General features: G+C 38.9%; 1 protein-coding gene across 16 annotated transcripts in view; it reads right to left on the bottom strand.

The window, feature by feature from the left end:
• PCDH15 (protocadherin related 15) overlaps positions 1-21,590 on the bottom strand; it is a 771,473-nt gene that overhangs the window by 153,140 nt on the left and 596,743 nt on the right. For all 16 annotated transcript variants that reach the window (XM_045024749.1, XM_045024750.1, XM_045024752.1 and 13 more), the window contains 2 exons: positions 17,847-17,987; positions 14,809-14,921 (listed from right to left, as the gene is read on the bottom strand). In XM_045024749.1, the coding sequence (XP_044880684.1) occupies positions 14,809-14,921; positions 17,847-17,987 (254 nt within the window). The remainder of the gene's footprint in view (positions 1-14,808; positions 14,922-17,846; positions 17,988-21,590) is intronic.

Here is a 21,590-nt window from a genome sequence, read left to right as displayed (position 1 = left end):
TCACATTATGACACAATATTTATAATAAGATTTAAAAAGATCTTTATCCATATTTAAGTTCTACCCTGAGAGTCTATAGCAGACCCCTAACACTGTCCCAGTAGAACCAATTTTACAATGCTTCCCTGGAGTGATTTAGACCCAAATAGATTTTGTTTTGTCCATACCATCTGTTCTTATTACTTTACAATTTATTGCATCACTGAAGTACAGTGCTACCCAGCCACCTTACCTTTCTTATTCTCTCTAAACACTACATACCCTTTAATACCTGTACCCTAGTCATGACTGTTCTTACACCATGATCCTGTAATCCCTACAATATCCAGTTTGATCTCCTGCACCAATAGTTACAGTTTCTCCATTTTATTTCCCAGACTGCTTGCATTCATATACAAGCATCTCAGTTATTTCCTTCAGACCTCATCCAGTTTTCTGTGAAGCTAGATTAAGTATAGCTCTTGGACCAACCGTAAAATCTACCTGACTACTACTTCAGTCAATATTTTTACTTTCTATCTTGTTGCCATCCATACTTTCACCTTCTGGTGTTCTCTTATCCCGTACTATATCTTCATTTAGCTGTTTTTCCTTCTTCTTTGTATTGAAGCAGAATGTGGAGATTATCTGAGTCTCTCTCAGTCTTCTCCCCTCATTTCCTGGTTTAAAGCCCTTTTTATCTATCATGCCAGTCTTGATCCCAGAAGGTTAATATGCAAATAGAGTCCATCTGTTAAGAGTCTTCTTTCTGTGATGGTTGGATGCAGAAGCTGTAGGATGTGCAGCTATGCTAGTCTCGTAGATGAAGTTGCATATCTTACATTGATCCCCCTCCACCCCAGTGTAGACCAGGTAAATGCCTCCCAATAATCTATTATCCCAAAACCTTCCTTACAGCACCAATCCTTGAGTCATCTGTTGAGGTTCATTATATTGTCTTGCTTTGGCCCCTCCTTCTCCAGGGACCAGGAATGTTCCTTCCTCCTCTTTAAGCAATTTACCCTGTCTCACACAATCGTCCTTGATCCATTCCAGTGGGAATCTAGCAGAATCATGAATCCCAATATGCAGCACAGTCAGTGGATTTTTCCCTAACCCTATCAGGATCCTTTTCAACCTCACATCCACATCTCATATACTTGCTCCTGGCAGACAGCATACTCTTCTGTTCTCTGGATCTGATCTGGTGCCAGGCCTGTTGATTCTTCTTAGTATGGATTTCTCAATCACATGGACTTGTCTCATCTGGGTGTCAATATGAATCTGTCTTATGTTCTCTCTGTCTTCCAGTACATCACTCTCATTCTTCCTTGGGTTCTAGTCTATGGCTATCACCATCATCATGGTGAGGGAGGGATAGCTCAGTGGTTTGAGCATTGGCCTGCTAAACCCAGGGTTGTGAGTTCAATCCTTGAGGAGGCCACTTAGGGATCTGGAGAAAAAATTGGTCCTGCTAGTGAAGGCAGGGGCTGGACTAGATGACCTTTCAAGGTCCCTTCCAGTTCTAGGAGATTGGTATAGCTCCTATTATTACCTTTTATCTTTTCCTCTCTTCTTCAGGGGCTGGTTTCCATTCTTTTCTTCCTTGCCACAAAATCTATTGTTTGTTTCTTCTCCTCATTCCCCAGTACAGCAAACTTGTTACTCAACTCAATTTCAACATAAGTAGCTGGCCTTACTCTGTCTTGTCCTTTTGGTCATGTTCCTCCATGGATCACCCTGCTCTTACAGCACTTTTCCTCTCAGAGCCTTTTGTTTGGCAGGTAGCTGCAAATATGGAGTTGTCTGTACCACCTCCTCCTCCTCCTCTCCTGCATTATACCAACAAATCCCCATCTGAATTCCATCACTGTTTCCAGCTGCATCTCTAATCCTTGGATCTTCTTTGCCATGAGTTCTATGAGGTGACATTTCATGCATAAGTAGCTTCCATCAGACATCCACTCAAGGATAATGCACATCTTGCAGCTTCTGCATGCAATCATCTTGTTTGTCTCCTCTCCTTCTCGGGTCACTTCTAGTGCTACTTTAGTAGTTATAATTATCTTGTCTTCTGAGTCCCTTCTCCTATAGAAAAAGAGAGGACATAAATCCCCACAAACTCCCACCGGAATTCTGTTGTTAGCTGCTAAGTGTTCAGTGCTCCAACATTCACTACTGACTGGCTTTTAAACCTAGCCAAGTGAGATCTGCACTATCCTCTCATTAAGGGATATCAACAAGCTCCAGATCAAGCTGCACACCTGGAACAAATCCCTGAAAAATCAAGATTGCACCTCTAGAACACAAAACCACCACTCTCTTTTCAGGCCAAACTCCCACAAATGCTGCTGTTCGCTCTTAGCTCAACTGTGAGAGTTTGAAGTGACACCAATTGCCAAAAAGCCAAAGGGTTTTTCCTGAAATGAATACTTTCTCCCCAATTAAAACTGTCTCTTTTCCATGCAATATTGCATTCAAAGTCTGTTCAGAAAGTGTTCTCTGCTATAAACATCCATTCACTCTGCTTCAGTTTGCAGATAAGTTCAGAATGTTTTGACCTTTTTCATGGTATTTATCTCTAAACCAGATGACAAGGGAGTTTAGGCATTGTTACAGTGAACCACTGCCTTGGCCCATTATCTTTTAAAGATAAATGTCAAACTTCATTCTGATGAACTCTATGTCATCAGGCACAATGTGTTTGTGTAATTCCAGCAACATTTCTAAATCAAAGCTAAGTGCTGACATTATTACTTAGGACTTTGATATTTTTGTCAGGAATACCACCAAAGAAAAGAAGGGAAAAATACATTTTCCTAAGTAACTTCTGAAAGGTTAGCCATTATAACATGACTGTTGGATTTTCTCATATATTATAATTCCTCAGATCTTCTGTGCAGATTGAATTCTGCCATCATTTCTTCTTGTGAAATCAAGGATAATGGGGTGATTTTGTTCCCTTAAAATAGGTCACTGAACATTGACAGAATTTGACACTACAGTGGCACAGCATGCTCTACTATAAAACTTGTGTCCGCGCTACTATTACACATCCATATTTTCTGAGTTTAACTTAGCTATAAAATTCCATCATGGACTATAAAATGACGTTAACCCTCCCCAAGATCTATCTATCAAATGTAAGTGGTAATTCAGCTATGATCTCCCACCTGCCCTTCTGCCAAACACAGCAACGTATGTCCCCAGGATCAGACTGGAGTCAGAATCACTTTTATTTAGGTGATAAAAAAATTAGGTAAATCATTTCACCATAATATTTAATGGGAAAACATTTTCATTAGCAAAGAAAACAAAATAGAAACATTTGAAATAGTTAAACAAAACAAAGACAGAGCATTATTAAACAAGTGAAAAGTGAGCGAACAAACACACTTCAACTATTAAACTGGTCGCCTCTTCTAGCCTGTTAACCGTCTAATTATCCACTAGCAACATCAGAGCTTCATACTTGGGGCAGCAGTTCTCTTTTTAGTACACATTAAAATCTACAATGTGGTATTTATCATTGGCTGGTAGCACTTTGCATTTTGATTTTATGCTTTTAGTAATAAAAATGATTAAACACTTATTCTCATTTTCCAGTAACTAAACAATAGCCAACAGTTCAAAGTGTTAATGGTTCTATCGGCAAGGGCCTGATCTGCATGCCTTCCTCTAGCCAAACTCCCACTGAAGTCAATGTTGGTTCAAACTGAGTAAGAAATGTAGGGTTGCCCCTATAAATGGGAATAATAATGGGATTTTTTTTTCTGGCAGGGAGAGGCTGTCCTCCATTGGAAAATATGGTCAAATGGCACTTAACTAGCCAGCTTTGATGCTCTGCAGGAAGTTAATTACAGTTCATGAATCCCATTTGTACTTTGTGGTACATTTTTCTCTTGTGATTAAGATTCAGGCACTCAAGAAAATGAGTGCAGGAATTAAGTGTTCCACAGCTGCTAAGCTTTTGTTTAATACTCTTCCGGTACAAAAGTGTGTGATATTAATAGCTGCTGCAGTGACTGTGCAGACTTTCTTCACCATCTGTAAAATGGGTTTCTATAAAAGTAGCTTCATTAGTCCATACTAATAGAGCCTCCTTTCTCCATAGCTGTTGACAGTCCAACAGGTAGAAGAAAGAAGAACCTTTTGTCTCAAAGGAGGTCACTGCTACTAGTGCACACAGGATTAACACTAATAGACCTTGTTAATATCAAATATCAGTAACATAGAACAAGACTAACTGGGTGGGTGTATGGATAACTGGAGCTACTCTCTCATTTTACAAGTAGGAGAAAATGACTCTCTGGTGCAGCAGTAATACATTCTAAATAGCAGTACCAGTGAATAGAATTAGCGAGGTAAAAAACATGCCCTTGACTTAAAAAAAAATTGGTTTACTGAATTACAGCCCATAGGCAATATCTGCCAAAAGCTGCACCCCCTGAGGCAGTAGTGTCTAACTTTTAATGTAAAACAGTGAATGGACTTTTGAGTGGCCACTTTGACATTGTTTTCTGTTCAGGAATCATCCCCTATATCATGGGCTTTTACTGCAAGGGATCAGGGACCACTTCTTGAAGGTATGTTTCAAAGATAGCTGAGCAAATCAAGTCAGAGATGGATGCTTTGGAAGCCTTCTTCTGTTGCTCCAAAACAAATGCGGAAATGGCCAGTGGGATTTTTTCTTTCTTTTCAGATAAAAATTGAAGGCTTACAGCAACTAAAATGAGTTTGAGGGAAATGAAGCAAATTCTAAACAACCACCATTTGAACCTACAGGCAGACTCCATTTGTCTGATATTATGTTTTCTCATTCTGAGAAAATGGGTAAATCTCTTCCTCTCTCAAAAGGAAGAGGCAAGCCAAAGTAGTCAGAATTTGATTTATTGGGTGGAGACATCCTGAATGTCATCTCTGCATTTGTGACTTTGATTACAGCATCCTGAGCCAGGAAAATTGAGCTGAATGGAATTGAGTTTGGGAATCTATCTATACTAGAAGATAAATACACACCTCAGTCAGAAAAATCTGTTATTGCTTTATCACCTGTCTCCCAGAATGGTTAGGAGAGAAGCCTTGTTTTCTGAACATTGGTGGCACACAGACAATAGCAATAGAGTGTGTTTTGTGTGCCACCACTTGTCTGCCCATTTTTATGTATAGACAAATCTTGAAAATGCCCAAAGTAGAATTGGCTAGAATGTCACAATTCAATGTCTCTTGACTCTGCTTTGAAATGATCTTATGTGAAGAGAAGCGTTCTCAATATCCTTCAACCTAATGATAAATATTCTGATGAAAAAAAGATGTATGTAAAGATGCTGCCAACCCCTTGCCTCTCTATCAAACATCTTTAAGACTGTTTCCATTTTCCTGGTTTAATAGTAAAAACCCACCACTTCTGAGGAAATTAAGTTTATTAGTGTATTCTGCAATAATGGAATGGATAAGAATAAGGATCCCAGATATTCTTTTTCTTTTAAAGGAATTTATGTATTGTATTAAATACTAATAAAGAAATATCTACTATCAGGTCTTCTCCCAAATATCCTTTCTTTAAAACTGGAAACACCTGGAAAAACTTTTTATTTTTTCTGAAAGTCAAAAAACCCCCAAGCCCTCTTTTTTATGATAGTTGGAAATATAGACTTCTCAGAAAAAATTAAGATCATGAGCACTGCTATGATTAAATGCCCCGTGTCCTCTGTGCTAAACTCCCTCAGGCTGGTGTTCTCAGGTTTGGTATTTGACTTTGAAAAAGACTGATGATGCCTACTCTTGTTACAAAAACTTAAAGAACATGCTGCAATTTCCTTTTCACCTTTCAGGGCATGTCAGAAGAGGAAGGCCTGTCAGGCTTCTTAGCACAAGAGAAGGGCACTTGCTTGATGGGCAGAAATAGTTCTTGCTCATATGTTTAAAGGGGGATTGACCTCTGTAGAAGAGGGTTGAGACAGCGGCTGCAATGACTGGCTTCTCTGAAATCCTTGTTGAGGTCTGGATCCCAGAAAGGAAAACAGAATCAGGAGCAGGGATATCTAAGGTCACTTCGGACTCCCATCATGGTGGCAATGGAGATGGAAAAAGGTCAACATGTAACATTTTACTTTTGCTGACTCTGAAGAAGTTTATGGAGAGCCTGCACATTTGTAAGAAGTGGAAAGATACTTGCATCACAGGATTTTGCAGCTGGCTGGGTCTTGCTGAACCCAGGCATCACAAGAACACAGAATCTTCTCTGTCTGGCCACTGCGACAGAGCAATTGGTAACAATCCTGTTACATTTCTCTGTTTTTCCCCATTGCCAATCATGTTTTGAAAAAAAAAAATACTCCCCTGAGGAGAGCTGCACATCAGCTCCTCACTGAGACAACGTTAAAACTTGATCACATGCGCATTAGCAGCAGTGAACTCCTGTGTTTTGAAAAATGCTACAACAGTATTTTCAGGTGACTTCTTGATATATTTCCATAACTTTGTTCTGTGTCTGCATATTCAGTGAAATCTTACAGCACTTTGATTGGATTAGATCTGCCTATGGTGTTGACAAATCTAGTCAAATGGAAAACATTACCTTCAAGTGGAAAACATTACACCTGTTAATGGCAAAGAAAAGAAGAAAGAAAATCCTGCCTGTCATGAAATCTCATTTTTATACAGTAGAAATGTTCACACTGCACAGTATTATTACTAGTCCAGGAAAAACATGCCATGCTACATCTACATCACTTTCAACAGCCTGAAATTCTGATCTTCATATATCTTGCGAGGGGGAAAAAAAATCTCTGATAAACTGGAACCAAACTTCACATTTCTCACAAGTGGACCCATATTTAAAAATGAGATATGAGGGCATATTCTATAACTCTAAAGCAGACTAAAATATTCTAGTATTTTCCTTTTTTTAACTATGAAAAGTCTGAACAATCTGTTTAATGTGCCCACAGGCAACAAACAGGAGCTAATAACTGCTGCTTTCAATTAGCATTTTCTTTTCTGCCATAGCAGCACATCACTATTAGCTATGATATTCTACTTGTGAGGAGGAACTGGTATTTATTAATTAACAAACAATCCAAAATATTTTAAAGTTTTACCTTCTAAAAAATATAAGTAATCACAGCAGATAGGTTTGCTAAAAATACCAATTTAATAATCTCTTTCTGAGGCTCATTTCACATCTGAAGTTCACAATTTTGTGATGCTAACTGTGATCCATTAATTAAAAAACTATAGTTTTTCTATTCCCTGTTTTAGGGGGATTGCAAGTTTATATTGTGTCCAAAGTTCAATGAGATAAATATGCAGTACTATATAGTTAGAGGAGTCTTTCAGACTATGCCAGAATCAAATAAATTCATATACTTGTTACAAACTGTGAAGTATCTATTTTTATGAGTATGGTGCATGCCTCTGTGTGTGTGCTTATGATCCGTTACTTCTATGGAGGTAGACCATAACAGATTGGTAGAGGAACTAAGCACAGAAAGGAAAAACAATGGCCTAGGTATTGTGTCAATATTTTAAAAGGGTAAACAGAATGGTCTGGGTAATTATAGGCCTGATAGTCTGACACTGATCCTGGGCAAGATGATTGATCTACTGATACATGATTTCACTAATAAAGAATTAAAGGAGGGTAATATAATAAATTCCAATCAACATGGCTTTATGGAAAATAGATCTTGTCAAACTAACTCGATACCTCTTTTGGATAAGAGTACAAGTTAGATAAAGGTAATTGTGTTGATGTAATATACTTAGACTTCTGTAAGGCATTTGATTTGGAACCACACGTTTTGATTAAAAAGCTAGAACCTCATAATACTAACATGACATACATTAAATGGATTAAAAGTTGGCTAACCAAGTGGCCTCAAAATTGAAAGGAAAATCATCATTGAGCAGATGTATTTCTAGTGGGATCCCACAGGGTCGGTTCTTGTCCTGACACTATTTAAGATTTTTATTAATGACCTTGAAGAAAACATAAAATCATCACTGATAAAGTCTGCAGATGAGACAAAAATTAGGGGAACAGTAAATAATGAAGAAGACAGTAAATAATGAAGAAAAAAACGGAGAACAATCTGAACTGGTTGGTAAACTGGATGCAGTCAAACAATATCCATTTTAATATGGCTAACTGTAAATGTATACATCTAGGGACAAAGAACGTAGGTCATACTTACAGGATGGGGGACTCTATGCTAGGAAGCAGTGACTCTGAAAAAGATTTAGGGTGTGGGGTGGATATTTAGCTGAACATGGGCATTTAGTGTGATACTGTGACCAAAAGGGCTAATGTGATCTTTGGAATCTTGAGTATGGAGTAGAGAGGTTATGTGACCTCTGTATTTGGCACTATTGTAACCATTGCTCTAATAAGGTATCCAGTTCTGGTGTCTGTAGTTCAAAAGGATACTGATAAGTAGGAGAGGGTTCAGAGAAGTGCCATAAGAATGATGAAAGGATTAGAAAACATGCCTTATAATGATAGGAGCTAGATCTATTTAATTTAACTAGAGATGGTTAAGGGGTGACTTGATTAAAGTCTTTAAGTACCTACATGGGAAACAAATATTTAATAATGGGCTCTTCTCTGTAGCAGAGAAAGGTATAACATGATCCAATGGATGGAAATTGAAGTTAGACAAATTCAGACTCGAAATAAAGCGTCCATTTTTAACAGTGAGGGTAAGTAACCATTTACCAAGAGTTCTGGTGGATTCTCCATCACTGGCAATTTTTAAATCAAGATTGGATGTTTTTTATTATTTTGGGGAAATTCAATATCCTGTATTATATACAGGATGTCAGACCAGGTGATCACAATAGTCCCTTATGGTCTTGGAATCTATGACTCTATTAACACTAAGGGTATGTCTACACTGCAGAAACCCCCTTGTAGCAGCAAATCTCAGAGCCCAGGTCAGCTCACTTTGATTCATGTGGTTTGTGGTAATAGGGCTAAAAATAGCAGTGTAGATGTTCCCACTTGGGCTGGAGCCTGAGCAGGGCTGGCTCCAGGCACCAGCATTCCAAGCTGGTGCTTGGGGCGGCATTCTGCAAGGGGCGGCAGTCCCCCTTGTTTTGCCCCCAAGTAGCGCGCCGAATTGCCACCGTGGGCGGCGGGCGCAGTCCATGTGCCCTTAGGGCAGCAGGCGCGTTTCCGCAGCAGCGGCAATTCAGCGGCAGCTTCTATGTTTAGCTGTCTGGGGCAATTCGGCAGTGCTGCTTGGGGCGGCAAAAACTGTAGAGCCGGCCCTGAGCCTGAGCTCTGAGACCCTCCTCCCTTGCTGGGTCACAGAGTCCAGGCTCCAGTCTCAGTGGGAGCATCTACACTGATATTTTTAGCTCCATAGTGCAAGCCCAAGTCAGTTGACGGAGGCTCTGAAACTCACTGCTGCGGTGTTTTTGTTTTGTAGATGTACCCAATAATACTAGAGGACTTTGTGGCTTAGAAAGGGTGGGGGTTAAGCCAGGGGCCAGAGACTGCCCAGGGTGTCAATGAAAAGCTGACAAGCTGGAAAACACAGAGAGGGAGAAACTACAGCAGGGGTGGTCTGTTTCATCCTGCCAGAGATTGATAATACTCATGTGTGAAGGCTTTTTATTGTTTTTCCTCTTTGCTCCATGCAGTTTGTACTTTAGGAGTGAATAAATAATGCTTTCTTTTGAAGACAGTGTTTCTGTATCACTGAAAATGTATAGTGTCCATAGGGAAAGTCTTACAGGTGCCAAAACAGAGCTGGACCTGTGTTAACATGGTTAGGAAGCCAAGGGCTGAACCCCAGAGATCCAGTCTAAGAGTGGGTGGACACCTGTTTCCACCCAGAGTGAGATGCAGGAAGCCAAGCCTGTCACCTGAGAGGTGCACATGAGATAGATTAAAAGGGGTATAAGATAATAGTTTACCTTGTACCCATGACAATGGTGGCAGTTGTGGCGCGATTCTAACTTTGACAGTGGTAATTTGCAGTAAGTCACAGACAGCAGTAAAAACAAAAACAACAAGGAGTCCGGTGGCACCTTAAAGACAAACAGATTCGGGGACTACAAGCAGGTTTCAGGGGGTCAGCCAAGCAGGACCAGTGTTAGACTTGCTGGGGCCCAGGGCAGAAAGACAAAGCCCCACCGCATGGGAATGAAGCCCGGGGGGTGGGACTGAGTCCTGGCACCCAGGACTGAAGCAGAAGCCTGAGCAACTTAGCTTTACAGTTCCCCCTGCGGTGTGGGGCCCCTGCCAATTGCCCTGTTTGTACCCGCTAATGCCACCCCTGGCTTTTATATGCAAAAAAGCCGTTGTGACACAGGTGGACCATGAAGTTTTTATGGCATGTTGGGGGAGGGAAGGGGGGTCTCAGAAAGAAAAAGGTTGAGAACCACTGCCCTCCACAGCTCTCTACATGCCAAGCAGTGGTTCTCCCATCTACACTGCTCTTTTTACCAGTGTCCAATGCCTCACTGCTGCTGGAGCCTTTCCCCTCTGCCTTGCCACTTCTGGATTCTTTTGCTGCTTTCTGTAGCTACACACCGCAGTGTGGATGCAGCTTGCTTTTCACTGAGGAGTGTAACTATACATTCTCTACATGCCACCACAGATGTACCTTACATTTTTACCTAAAACCACAGGTGGGGGTGATAAACAGGGGCGGCTCCAGGTACCAGCACGCCAAGCGTGTGCCTGGGGCGGCAAGCCACAGGGGGTGCTCTGCCGGTCGCTGCAAGGGCAGCAGGCAGGTTGCCTTCGGCGGCATGCCTGCGGAGGGTCCGCTCGTCCCGCAGCTTCGGCGGACCTTCCGCAGGCGGGCCGCTGAATCCACGGGACCGGGGACCTCCCGCAGGCAAGCCGCCGAAGGCAGCCTGCCTGCCGTGCTTGGGGTGGCAAAATACCTAGAGCTGCCCTTGGTGATAAAGTATTTTGAGTGCTTTTGAGATGAGTTGGTTGAATTGAACTGAGTGGCTGCTGGGGACATGGAATAGTATCTGTCTCCCTTACTGATGGACAAGGTCCTGGATGCCTTCCCCTGTATGATGAAAATTATGAGCAATATAAACAGATTACTGAAAAAATTTAAACTGACATGTGAAGCATAAAGGAGGAAATTTCAGGGGGAGCAATAGCCCCAAACCAACCTGGTTTTGAGACAAAGGAAAATCTCAGGCTGGCCTCCTAAGAATTCTAGTTTCATTTTTATATTGAGTTTCAACTGTTTTGGGTTTCAGTGGCAAAGGTTTGCACAGCTCTCCTAAAATGTAAATTTATAAACATAACAGAATGCTGAATTAATCATGGACTGGAAAAAGGTGATGTAATACTAACCGAGGTCTGCCCACAATCCCATAATCTTTCCATAATCATTGAATGTTTGTATCAAAATGATAATCAGTGAAATAGTTAAGAACGCTCACAATATAATTATCATTAGGCTTCAGAGCCAGTGGACATTGATGAGGCAGTTAATACACTTGCTTTTATATACCCTTCTTAGATTCTACGACAGTACTTCATCAGAAGATTTTCTACACAACTATAAGAGCTATAACCTATTCTTTTCATCATAAAGGTAAGTAATAAAATATGTCTTTCTCTACTATAGAGGTTTTTTAGATTCAGCACAAATAGCCACCCATTTGAAATTAACATGAAAGAATGAAAACAGTACTAATTTTACACAAAGATCTAGCTTCTGTTACAGTTTATATTCCATCTGACTACATTTTGTAAATTTAGTGAGATGTTTTCTTAAATGAAAAAAATATGAAAGACAGCAGAAATAAGATTTCTAAAAGGAAAACTTTCTGCTTAAACCACCAATTTGAAATTTTATACTATTCCTTTGAATTTCATATTGCTGTTTTAAAATGTAAATCCTCAAAATGTAATCGTTCCTCATCATCCCCTTCTGTTAGATTTTTGCAATTTATTTTGTAGCTTATTACTTTGCTTCAAGAAAATTAATGGTTTCAGAAATATTGATTCCATTTTCAACTATGGTAATAAAATGCTCATTATTGTTATTTGCCTAATCTATCTACAATTTCTAATCTAGTGTACTTCAGTATAGCTGCACTGAAGTTCATGGTACTACACTGATTTATACCACCTTGTAACCTGGCTCATTTCTATGTTTTGGGCATTTCCAAAATGCAAACAAACAATAATAATAGTAGTAACAATCTAAAGGCTCACGGGCTAGCATACTTCATTATATACTCTAACAACTTCATAAAACCTGAAATTAGTAAACAAAAAATACCGATGACCTCACACTGATTAGTTCACTATATTTCCTTTTGGAGGAAATATTTACAGCTAGTTATAAATCTCTAGAAATACAGGGCTCATAATGCAGTTTTCTGCAAATATGAATCCCTCATTTTCAAGGAGGTATAAATTAGCTGTAAATATTTGTTCCATAATCAAATGTTGCAAATTAAGCAGTCCAAAGTCACAAGTATTTGTTGTTTACTAATTTTCAAGAAAAGTGGTTTGATCTTTATTAAATTGTTAGAGTGTAAAATAAAGTTTGCTTACCTGTCACCCTTTTGATTATTATTATTTGTATTATGGAAACACCCAAAAGGCCTCAGTCAGGATCAGGTCTCAATAGTGCAATGTGCAATGTGAATGGTGTATATTCACGAATGGCTGAATGAAAATTATCCAGATTAGAGCACACCTGACGTTTGCATACCTGGAGACTTTGATTACACCTTTGATTAACATTTTCAAAAAGGGGTTAAGACTAAGGTTCACACAAACTATCCTTCATTCTAGGCTATGGGAACTGTGCTCTTAATGGGAACAACCTTCCAAATAATCACGGTTTCAACTGTGTCATTTTCAACTTTTCCAGTGGACAGTGCCTACTAATACCCAGGAGCTGTGGAGACATTTTATAAGTCAAAATGGAGGCTGAGACAAGATTGTGCTGACCAATAATACCCTGGCTAATCTAGAGAAGTAGATTACAGCATGTTTTGCTATCCTGTTTAGATGAGACTGGAAAAACATAAACATTTGCATATTATTTTAGATGCTCTGGCCTCAACCTTTGTTGATGTGACAGTTGGGCTGGTTCTTCCATCACTCAATATGTATTTTTGGTGCCTGAAGCACAGTTATTTATCACCAGATATCATTGCCTTTTTGTTTGTTTGTTTTTGCTCAAATTCTTGTTTCTATGTTTTATTTTAAACTTTTCATAGTTTGGGGCTAAATTAACGCTGCCTGGGTTAAAAGTTGTGGGGAAGTTAGTTTGTTTTTAGATCTTCACAAGGATTCCCCCTTGTAATTCCACAGTGAGTCTGGTTCAGAGAATCTTTCCCCTCACCCTGGATCCCACACAGTGTGACTCTACTGGAGCCATGTTGAGGCATAATCCTCATGTCTGCTTGAGGCAATACAAGAAAGGTAGTATAGCACAGGTATGGTTATGGGACAGAAGAGGGAGACTTACATCCCTTCCAGGCAAGTCAACTCTTCACTGTGGCCTTCCCAATTTCCATAACCTCCCTCAGCACTGACCACAGACCTTGGGGGCTCTGTGCTGCAATAGCATCTGAGTCCCATATCAATGCAGAGGGTGGAATCTCTGTGTTTAGAGGTATGTGTCACATACGGAACTAATAAGAGAATGATGCAACCAATTTTTAGTAAGAGAATTCCATTTTGTGATTGCTATGGCCAGTGGAATAGATAGGAGCAGGACTGCTTCTCCTACCTCAACAACAAGCATAGCAGTGTGAAACAAGGCAGCATCCTGTGCTCCAGAATGATCACCACAAAGTAAAACACAGTGTTGAGCAATGGAATAACAGAACTATACTTCTTCAGTCGGACGCCTTTTATTCTTTGCACATCTGCTCCAGTAAGGCAGACAATGAAATTTGGAAATTCTATGCTAAATTATACCCTCCTGCAGATTTATACAGGAGAGAGGATTAAAGGGAGCCAGGGAACTCTGAGAAGTTCACCTCAAGAAAATTCCTTCAAACTGTTCCTCCTAGAGGGAAAGGTTTGGAAGTCTGTGAAGAAGGCATGCCGCACAGCTTCCTAAACTTATGTATCTCCAGGGTCTACAGATAAAGAGATCCATATCCAGAACTTATGTACGGTGATGTTGTCTGTGCAGCTCCTCCAGCCTATTTCCCTCCCAGTCATCCCAACTTGTATATGTGCAGGCACACCCCTCCCCACTCTTTCCCTCTTCCCGAGGAGTTGCAGGTTAACAATGTCACAGTTAATGATGCTTCTTCTAGCACTGACTTAGGCAAAGACTTCCACTGTGACATTTCCTGTGCATTCAGAGAAAGGTGGATATGTTCAGGCAGAGGTAGTATTCTCCCCATTGTGTAAATCCAGCCAAATTAGTTTCTTCTGCTCATGGTAGTCAATAGTTTCTGAAAAACAGTCCCCTTTAATGTATCTCATCTTGTGCACACAAAAATTGAGGCGCTACAAAGAATTGGTCTAAACTGCCATACCAATGTAATAAAAGTTTCATTACACCAGCATAATCAGTAAATATGGTCAGTCTTTCTAAGCCTGGGTCCAACCAATTGTCAAGAGGTATAACATAAAATAACATGAGACTGAAAATGAAATGACTACATTGTTAGCCTCTTGTATCATTACAAATTAGTACATTTTTGTAATAATTTACAGTGATAATAAATTTAGGACTGTGTGGGAAGCATCACAGAGTGGCATTAGGAGTACACTGTAATAATCACTACATAAGATAGGAGTTCAAAGAGCAGCTGTTTCAAATGTATGAAGAGAAGTACTAGTGATGGAAACGAAACACACTATACCTGTATTCATCCTGGGCAAACCGTGGAATTACAGAGGGTTGCAATACAGCAATTTCTACAGTGGTGGTATTGAACTTCACAGGATCACCATCATCATATGCAATGACCACTAGCTATAAACAAAACAAAAGTCACTCACTTAATATGAATAGAAATATTTATGTCAATTTCTATCCAGGGTACTCTTACATTTTCAGGAGCTCACAAACCAGATATCAATTTTTAAAAATGCAAAACAGATGCTATCATGAAATAACATAGGGACATAATATACAGGTAAAAAAGACAACAATAACCAACTATAGGGTTAACTGATCATGCAAAGTTCAGGAATCTTTAAACAAAAATATGTTGCAAACTTGAATTCAAGTGTCCATTCTCTTATACAAAATACAGGCTCCAAAATACAGTGACAGCCCAACGTACATTCTTTAAACTATCCAGTGGATTTCCTTAATATATTGTTTCATCAAACCAAAGATAAGATTGAAACCGTTTCTGCTCTTCTGCCATAAATAACAATTTTACATATCCTCATTTTGGAGATTCTGCATTCCTGTGCCTGATAACAGGCTATTATATATTGTCCATTTTTTCATCTCCCCAATTTATGGATATTATTACCCCAACAGCAAGGCTGTCTCATGACTGAAAATGGCACATGAAATGTTGGCATGCCGCATAATTTTAATGCTATTTTGTAATAAGGATTTTCTGTTTTCTCTGATTATAGATTGCCCTCTTCCTGCAACCCGAACATTACTTAACCTGCTGTACCATAGTGCTTTTTAACATTAAATAATTCCCTCAAAAAAGCTTTTCAGATTGAGAAATATAGATTTCCAAATTTTCAACAAACTGTTAATTCAGTGCAGCTGAAAGGAAACAGAATTCAAAATTGAAGTCCTATATCCAAAGAACAAGTAATGCGCTACAGGCAGCAAGGCGAGCCCTGTCACACCAGACCACCACTGTGCTAGAATAATAAATTAGAAAGATCTCCTTAGATAGTAAGGGTACTTTGCTTATTCTTGTTTCTGTGCATGTTTTATTGCTTATTTGGTGTCCATCCCTATTCAATCCTAGATCCCGTAGCTGAGACAAACCAGGTTGCTCGTAAATAGATGAGAGGTTTGAAGCACAGCTGTGAACTAGTAAAAGGACAACAAACAGGCTACTGAGACTGAAAATGACAGGACAGCCTCCACCCCAATACCTCTGCCTTTAAGGTCAGTTTTATTTCAAGAATTCACCACTCTTGAGTTACTCGGCACCTCACTCTAGCACAGCCCTTCTATTCCCCCTTCTGCATGAAGCCCATCTCTTCGCAGAATCAGTAGGGTCAGTGCAAAGACAACATATGTAGGAATGTAGCAGCCATGTCTCCTATAGTTGTGTAGCTGGGCTTCAGAATTTGGCCATTTATTGAAGAATTCATTGGAAGCATAGAGGGGCGATAGAAAGCCTATATCATATTAATACTAATGTGAGCACAAAATAATTCCCCCTCTGGAAAATTTTATCCATGTATTGACTCAAAAGCAAATCAGAAACTTTACATGTTGTCAGATTAATCCACAGAATGCAATATTATTCATGTCAGAAATCTGAAACAGTGACCGGTCAGGTTTATTTCATTACATATTAAAATAAACAAACATCTCTTCTATCCTAGTTTCAAAAATATATAAACAAAAGGAAGGGAAAAACATGACTTAAGGATATTTTGATAGATGGTATTTTCCACATCAGGAAATTAGACATTAAAAATACCCCAAATCATCACAAGATAAATGTATACATTTTTCTCTTATTGACATTTTGTCATTTTCAGCTAGAAAAAATTGTAATTAAGAAAGAGACATTATAACTCAACAAATCAAATGAAAAACACTAATTGTTCTACATTTGAGCCTCCGTCTTCAGGTACGATAAAAACAATACCACAAAAAAACTTAATTCTTAGTCAAATTATTCCTTGCCATCAATTTTTTTTAGAGTATGTCTTTAATAAACTGAAAATCCCATCAAAGTTTCATCAAAACTTTATGCTGAATTTCTTACCACCATCAGACAATTAATAGAAACAGCATTTTCTTTCTAATTACGCTTTTTGATAGACTTTATAGAAGACAAATACATAGGGAGGAGGGATAGCTCAGTGGTTTGAGCATTGGCCTACTAAACCCCTTGAGGGAGCCACTTAGGGATCTGGGGCAAAAATCAGTACTTGGTCCTGCTAGTGAAGGCAGGGGGCTGGACTTGATGACCTTTTGGGGTCCTTTTCAGGTCTCTGACATAGGTATATATTATTAAAGACAGATTACCCAGTACTACCTCTTACACAAGTTTCAGAGAGAAGGCTTCTCTGCCCCTTTAAGAGAATTCTCAGACATATCTGGAATCAAACTTTGCCCTGAAACTCTGTATGCCTCTACTGAAGGCAATGGTTGGATAGAGTATGTGGTAGGGGAGAATTTAGGTGGTTCTTATTTGCCTTGAAGATCTATTCTCCCATTCATTCAAAACTACCATGTCACAACCACTATCATAGTGCCTAATTGGATGAGACTTCGTCTGTCTGTCGGCATCTAGCAACACTGCTCATTAACATACCTGAGAGAGATCATTCTTAATCTTTTCCCCCAGAAACTGCACAGATTCTTTCACAGCTCTCATAGTTTCTGCTAATCTGAAAGCAAACAATGAGGGCTTGGAGTCTGTCTCTCCTATATGACAGGAAAATATAGTGCTAGTAGGCCACTTGTGGACCTGAGGATAAATTTTGTACTAATTATGGATATAGTTTTATTTAAAGAAATAAAACCAAAAATAATATCTCCCGAACAGTAAGTCCTATAATATTTAGAAAAGAGGAAACAAGGTTTTAATTCAAACTACATTTTCTTCAATCACAAATGAAAACTGGTTAAATCTGAAATAATACATAATATAAAACCAAAAGTATAAATAAAATAACATTTGTCATATTTCATATTTTTATTTATATATATGCATATGCCTGCTGATATTCATACCTTAAATATCGTACTGGGCTCTTCATTAAGATTTACTCGGGTTACTACACATCCTGAATTTTCCTCTACATCAAAAATGCTAGCACTGTAAGGGAACTGGATGACATCTACTTTATACCTTACACGACTTGCTGGTGTACCCTGTAAGGCAAAAGCATATTTACAATTGTAAGAATTCAACACAAATATTTAAGTATTTTCTTAGTTTTGCACAAAATAAGATGTATAAAGAATGGGATAGAAAACAACATTGGAAAATATAACCTAGACTGATGGCCTATCCCCACTGGGAAAACTATGTTCATTTCTAAGGGATTATCTCAAAAAAGATACAGGTGACAGGTCCAGAGATGAGTGATGAAAATGATTAGCGGTTTGGAAAGATTTCCTTATGAAGAAAGATTGAAAAGACAGGAACTGTTTAGTTCAACGAGGATATAAATAAGGGGTGATGATATACAAAATAATGAATAGAACAGAGAAGGTAAATCGCATAATACAAGAACAAGGGGACATTCACTGAAACTGAAAAACAACAAACTGATAAAAGGAAATAGTTTTACACAACCTTAGGACACTTGCCTCCTTCCTCAGACATCATTGAAAAAGGCACAGCACTGCTTATGAGCTTTTCTAAACTACATGCATTTGCACAGAGAATAAATAACATTAGCAGACTGTTAAGAGATTGCATTACAAAATTGTTTGTATATGCAAATATAGTTTTAAACCACTATTATAACTCTGATATACTCATTCTGTTTTCACCAGACTACTAAAAGGCACCTTTGTGGCATGGGGATGCTCCATCAAATTTCAAGTTACAAGTTGAAGCTGTTCTACTTTGTATAAATAATTAAAAGATCATTGGAGCAGGAACTTGAATTTGGATCCACCACATCCCAGGTGAATGTCCTAACAAATGGGCTATTGGGTATAAGGCTGTCATTGACAGCAGCAACACAGTCTTCTTCTTGTCCTCTGTGAATGGTGCCTAAGTCCCCTTATGAATTTAGCTCCCAGCAATTCTTTTTCATCCAAAACTACTTGGTGAATTTATGCCAAACACATCTATAACAGGTCAACCCAAACCTGTATTTTTCAGGGAATAAACTCATTGTTTACAACATTTTGCCCAGTTCTAGTCCTGACCAGCTCCAAACAGAGCCTGAAAATTACTTATAGAATAGGAACGTTTGTGCAACCTTAACTATGTGTGTTTTTACATCAATAAGAAGAACATCAACAGTTACTTTAGCTAGGACAAACACTAAAATGGATATAGTTGAGCCCCATGTGTTTCACAAATGTGAAACATAAAACATGAAAAACAATGAAAATGGAATAAAACAAAAATACTCACTCCCACAGTGGTGGCTCCTGTGGTTCCTGTCCCATAAGACTGGGACCAATTCCCCATTCCCAGAGTTGTGACTTGGCACATGAGATCGCAGCACCTTTCAGCCAAATTTGAGTGAGTGGCATTGTGACCCAGTGTGCCAGGTTGCAATACATGGAGTGGAGAGCCAGGCTCAGGTCAGCCTCATGGGACAGAGCCACCTCTGCAGAGTGAGTGTGGGACGTGATCATTCTGTGCTGCCCCACCAGGGCCTCCCACCTCCCGGGGACAGGACCCAACCCCCTGGGTTGGGGGGAGGGGAATGGATAAACAAATTAACAAGAAATACCCCAAAATAGAACAAAAAACTATTATTAAAATAAAAAGAATTTCATGGGTCTTTAGATATAAGCCCTCATGCATCAAGGAATAAACCAAACACTGATTGATGAGGTTTAGAAAAAACTATGTGTATGAGCAAGTTACTCTATAAGTGTCCATTTTGGACTTTCTTGAAGCCTATTAAGAAGTATCTGGTATTGGCCACTGTCAGCGACAAAACACTGGACTAGAAAGACCACTGGCCAGATCCTATATGTAAATTCCCCTGTTCAGAACAATTTGTGAGCTAAATTTTGAACTGAATGTCCACCAATTTCTAATGGAATCGTTACTTTCATAATTAGATGCTTTATATGCTGCTGTTACTCCTCCGATTCTATTCAATTTGATGAAGTTTCACAGTTGTAACTGAGAGCATTATTGGAGTCTATGATTTTTGAGATTTTAACTGGCACAGTTAGGAACAGAGGTATTGCTACACCCTCTAATGTAGCTTTCAGCAAAATTTTAACATGTTAATTATAGTATAACTTCCAAAACACCATATAGACACACATGTTGGGTTTTCAGTTTCTAAAGCACATCCACTTCTGTGTGTAATTAAATAATTAGGATCAGTTAGTCCACAGGTGTGCAACAGGAGCTGAGAAGGGCATATGCACCCCTGGGTGCCTGTGCACAGCAGTGGAGTAGCAGTCTACTGCTCCTTGGAGCACTTTACTTGTTGATCCAGGTATTCTGGAGGCTTAAGTCATCCCAAGAGGAAGAAGATGTGGGATGCCATGCACAGGTGCTCAAGGAAGCGTAGGCTGCACTCCTGTAGAGATGCACCTGCTGCCCTCCCGCTGCCTGACAGGGAATTCTGCCACTCAACGTGCAGCTGTTAGATATCAGATTTTGTTTTACATACAGAATCAGAAAACAAAAAGAAGGATGTATTCTTCATCACCTTACCAGTACTGATGGAAAACACAATGTATCAATTTGATTTTAAGTAGCTACTGTAATTAACATATTATATACTGAGCCCCCATCCAAGGAAAAGGATTTATTATAGAACGCCTATGTCTATCCATGCATGTGTCACACAGATCCCAGATACATTCACTACTAGAAAAACAAATTAAAAGGGGAAGCAGAGGAAAGGCAAGGGAAAGTAAGAATCAATACTGGGAGGGTATAACAAATAAATTTTTCAGCTACTGTAACCTGATATGATAATGTATTAACATTAACAAACTAAATAAATAGCATTTTCTACTAGAGGTTCATTTAACTGATTTAATCTCTACTAATACTAATATCTTAAATAAAAACATTTTCTTTAAAAGGATGCAATTAACTAATGCAGGGAGTCCCAAACTGTGAGCTATGACATAGTCCTGGTTGGTCTGCTAGCACAACTGCATTCTCCAGTCCAGCAAATCTTTAACTCCATGTGACTTATGTAATGTAAATAAAAGCTGCATATGTTGGATAGAGTATAGAAAAAACTTTATTTAAAAAAAGACAAGCTGCAAAATTTCAAGTTTAATTCAAGGGCTGTTTATTAATCGCAGTTAACTCACGTGATTAGCCCCCAAAAATAAATCATGATTAATTCCAGTTTTAATCGCACTGTTAAACAATAGAATACCAACTGAAATTTATTAAATATTTTGGATGTTTTTCTATCTTCATATATATTGTATTCTGTGTTGTAACTGAAATCAAAGTGTATATTATTTTTATTACAAATATTTGCACTATAAAAGGTAAACAAAATAAACAGTATTTTTCATTCACTTCATACAAGTACTGTAGTGCAATCTCTTTCTCGTGAAAGTGCAATTTACAGCTGTAGATTTTTTTTTGGTTACATAACTGCCCTCAAAAACAAAACAATGTAAAACTTCAGAGCCTACAAGTCCACTCAGTTCTACTTCTTGTTCAGCCAATAGCTAAGACAAACAAGTTTGTTTACATTTATGGGAGATAATGCTGCCCTCTTTTATTTACAATGTCACCAGAAAGTGAGAACAGGAATTTGCATGGCATTTTTGCAGCCGGCATTGCAAGATATT

The sequence above is a fragment of the Mauremys mutica genome, chromosome 7, assembly GCF_020497125.1.
Source record: "Mauremys mutica isolate MM-2020 ecotype Southern chromosome 7, ASM2049712v1, whole genome shotgun sequence".
NCBI lineage: Eukaryota > Metazoa > Chordata > Testudines > Geoemydidae > Mauremys > Mauremys mutica.
This window is presented reverse-complemented; position numbering and strand designations above follow the sequence as displayed.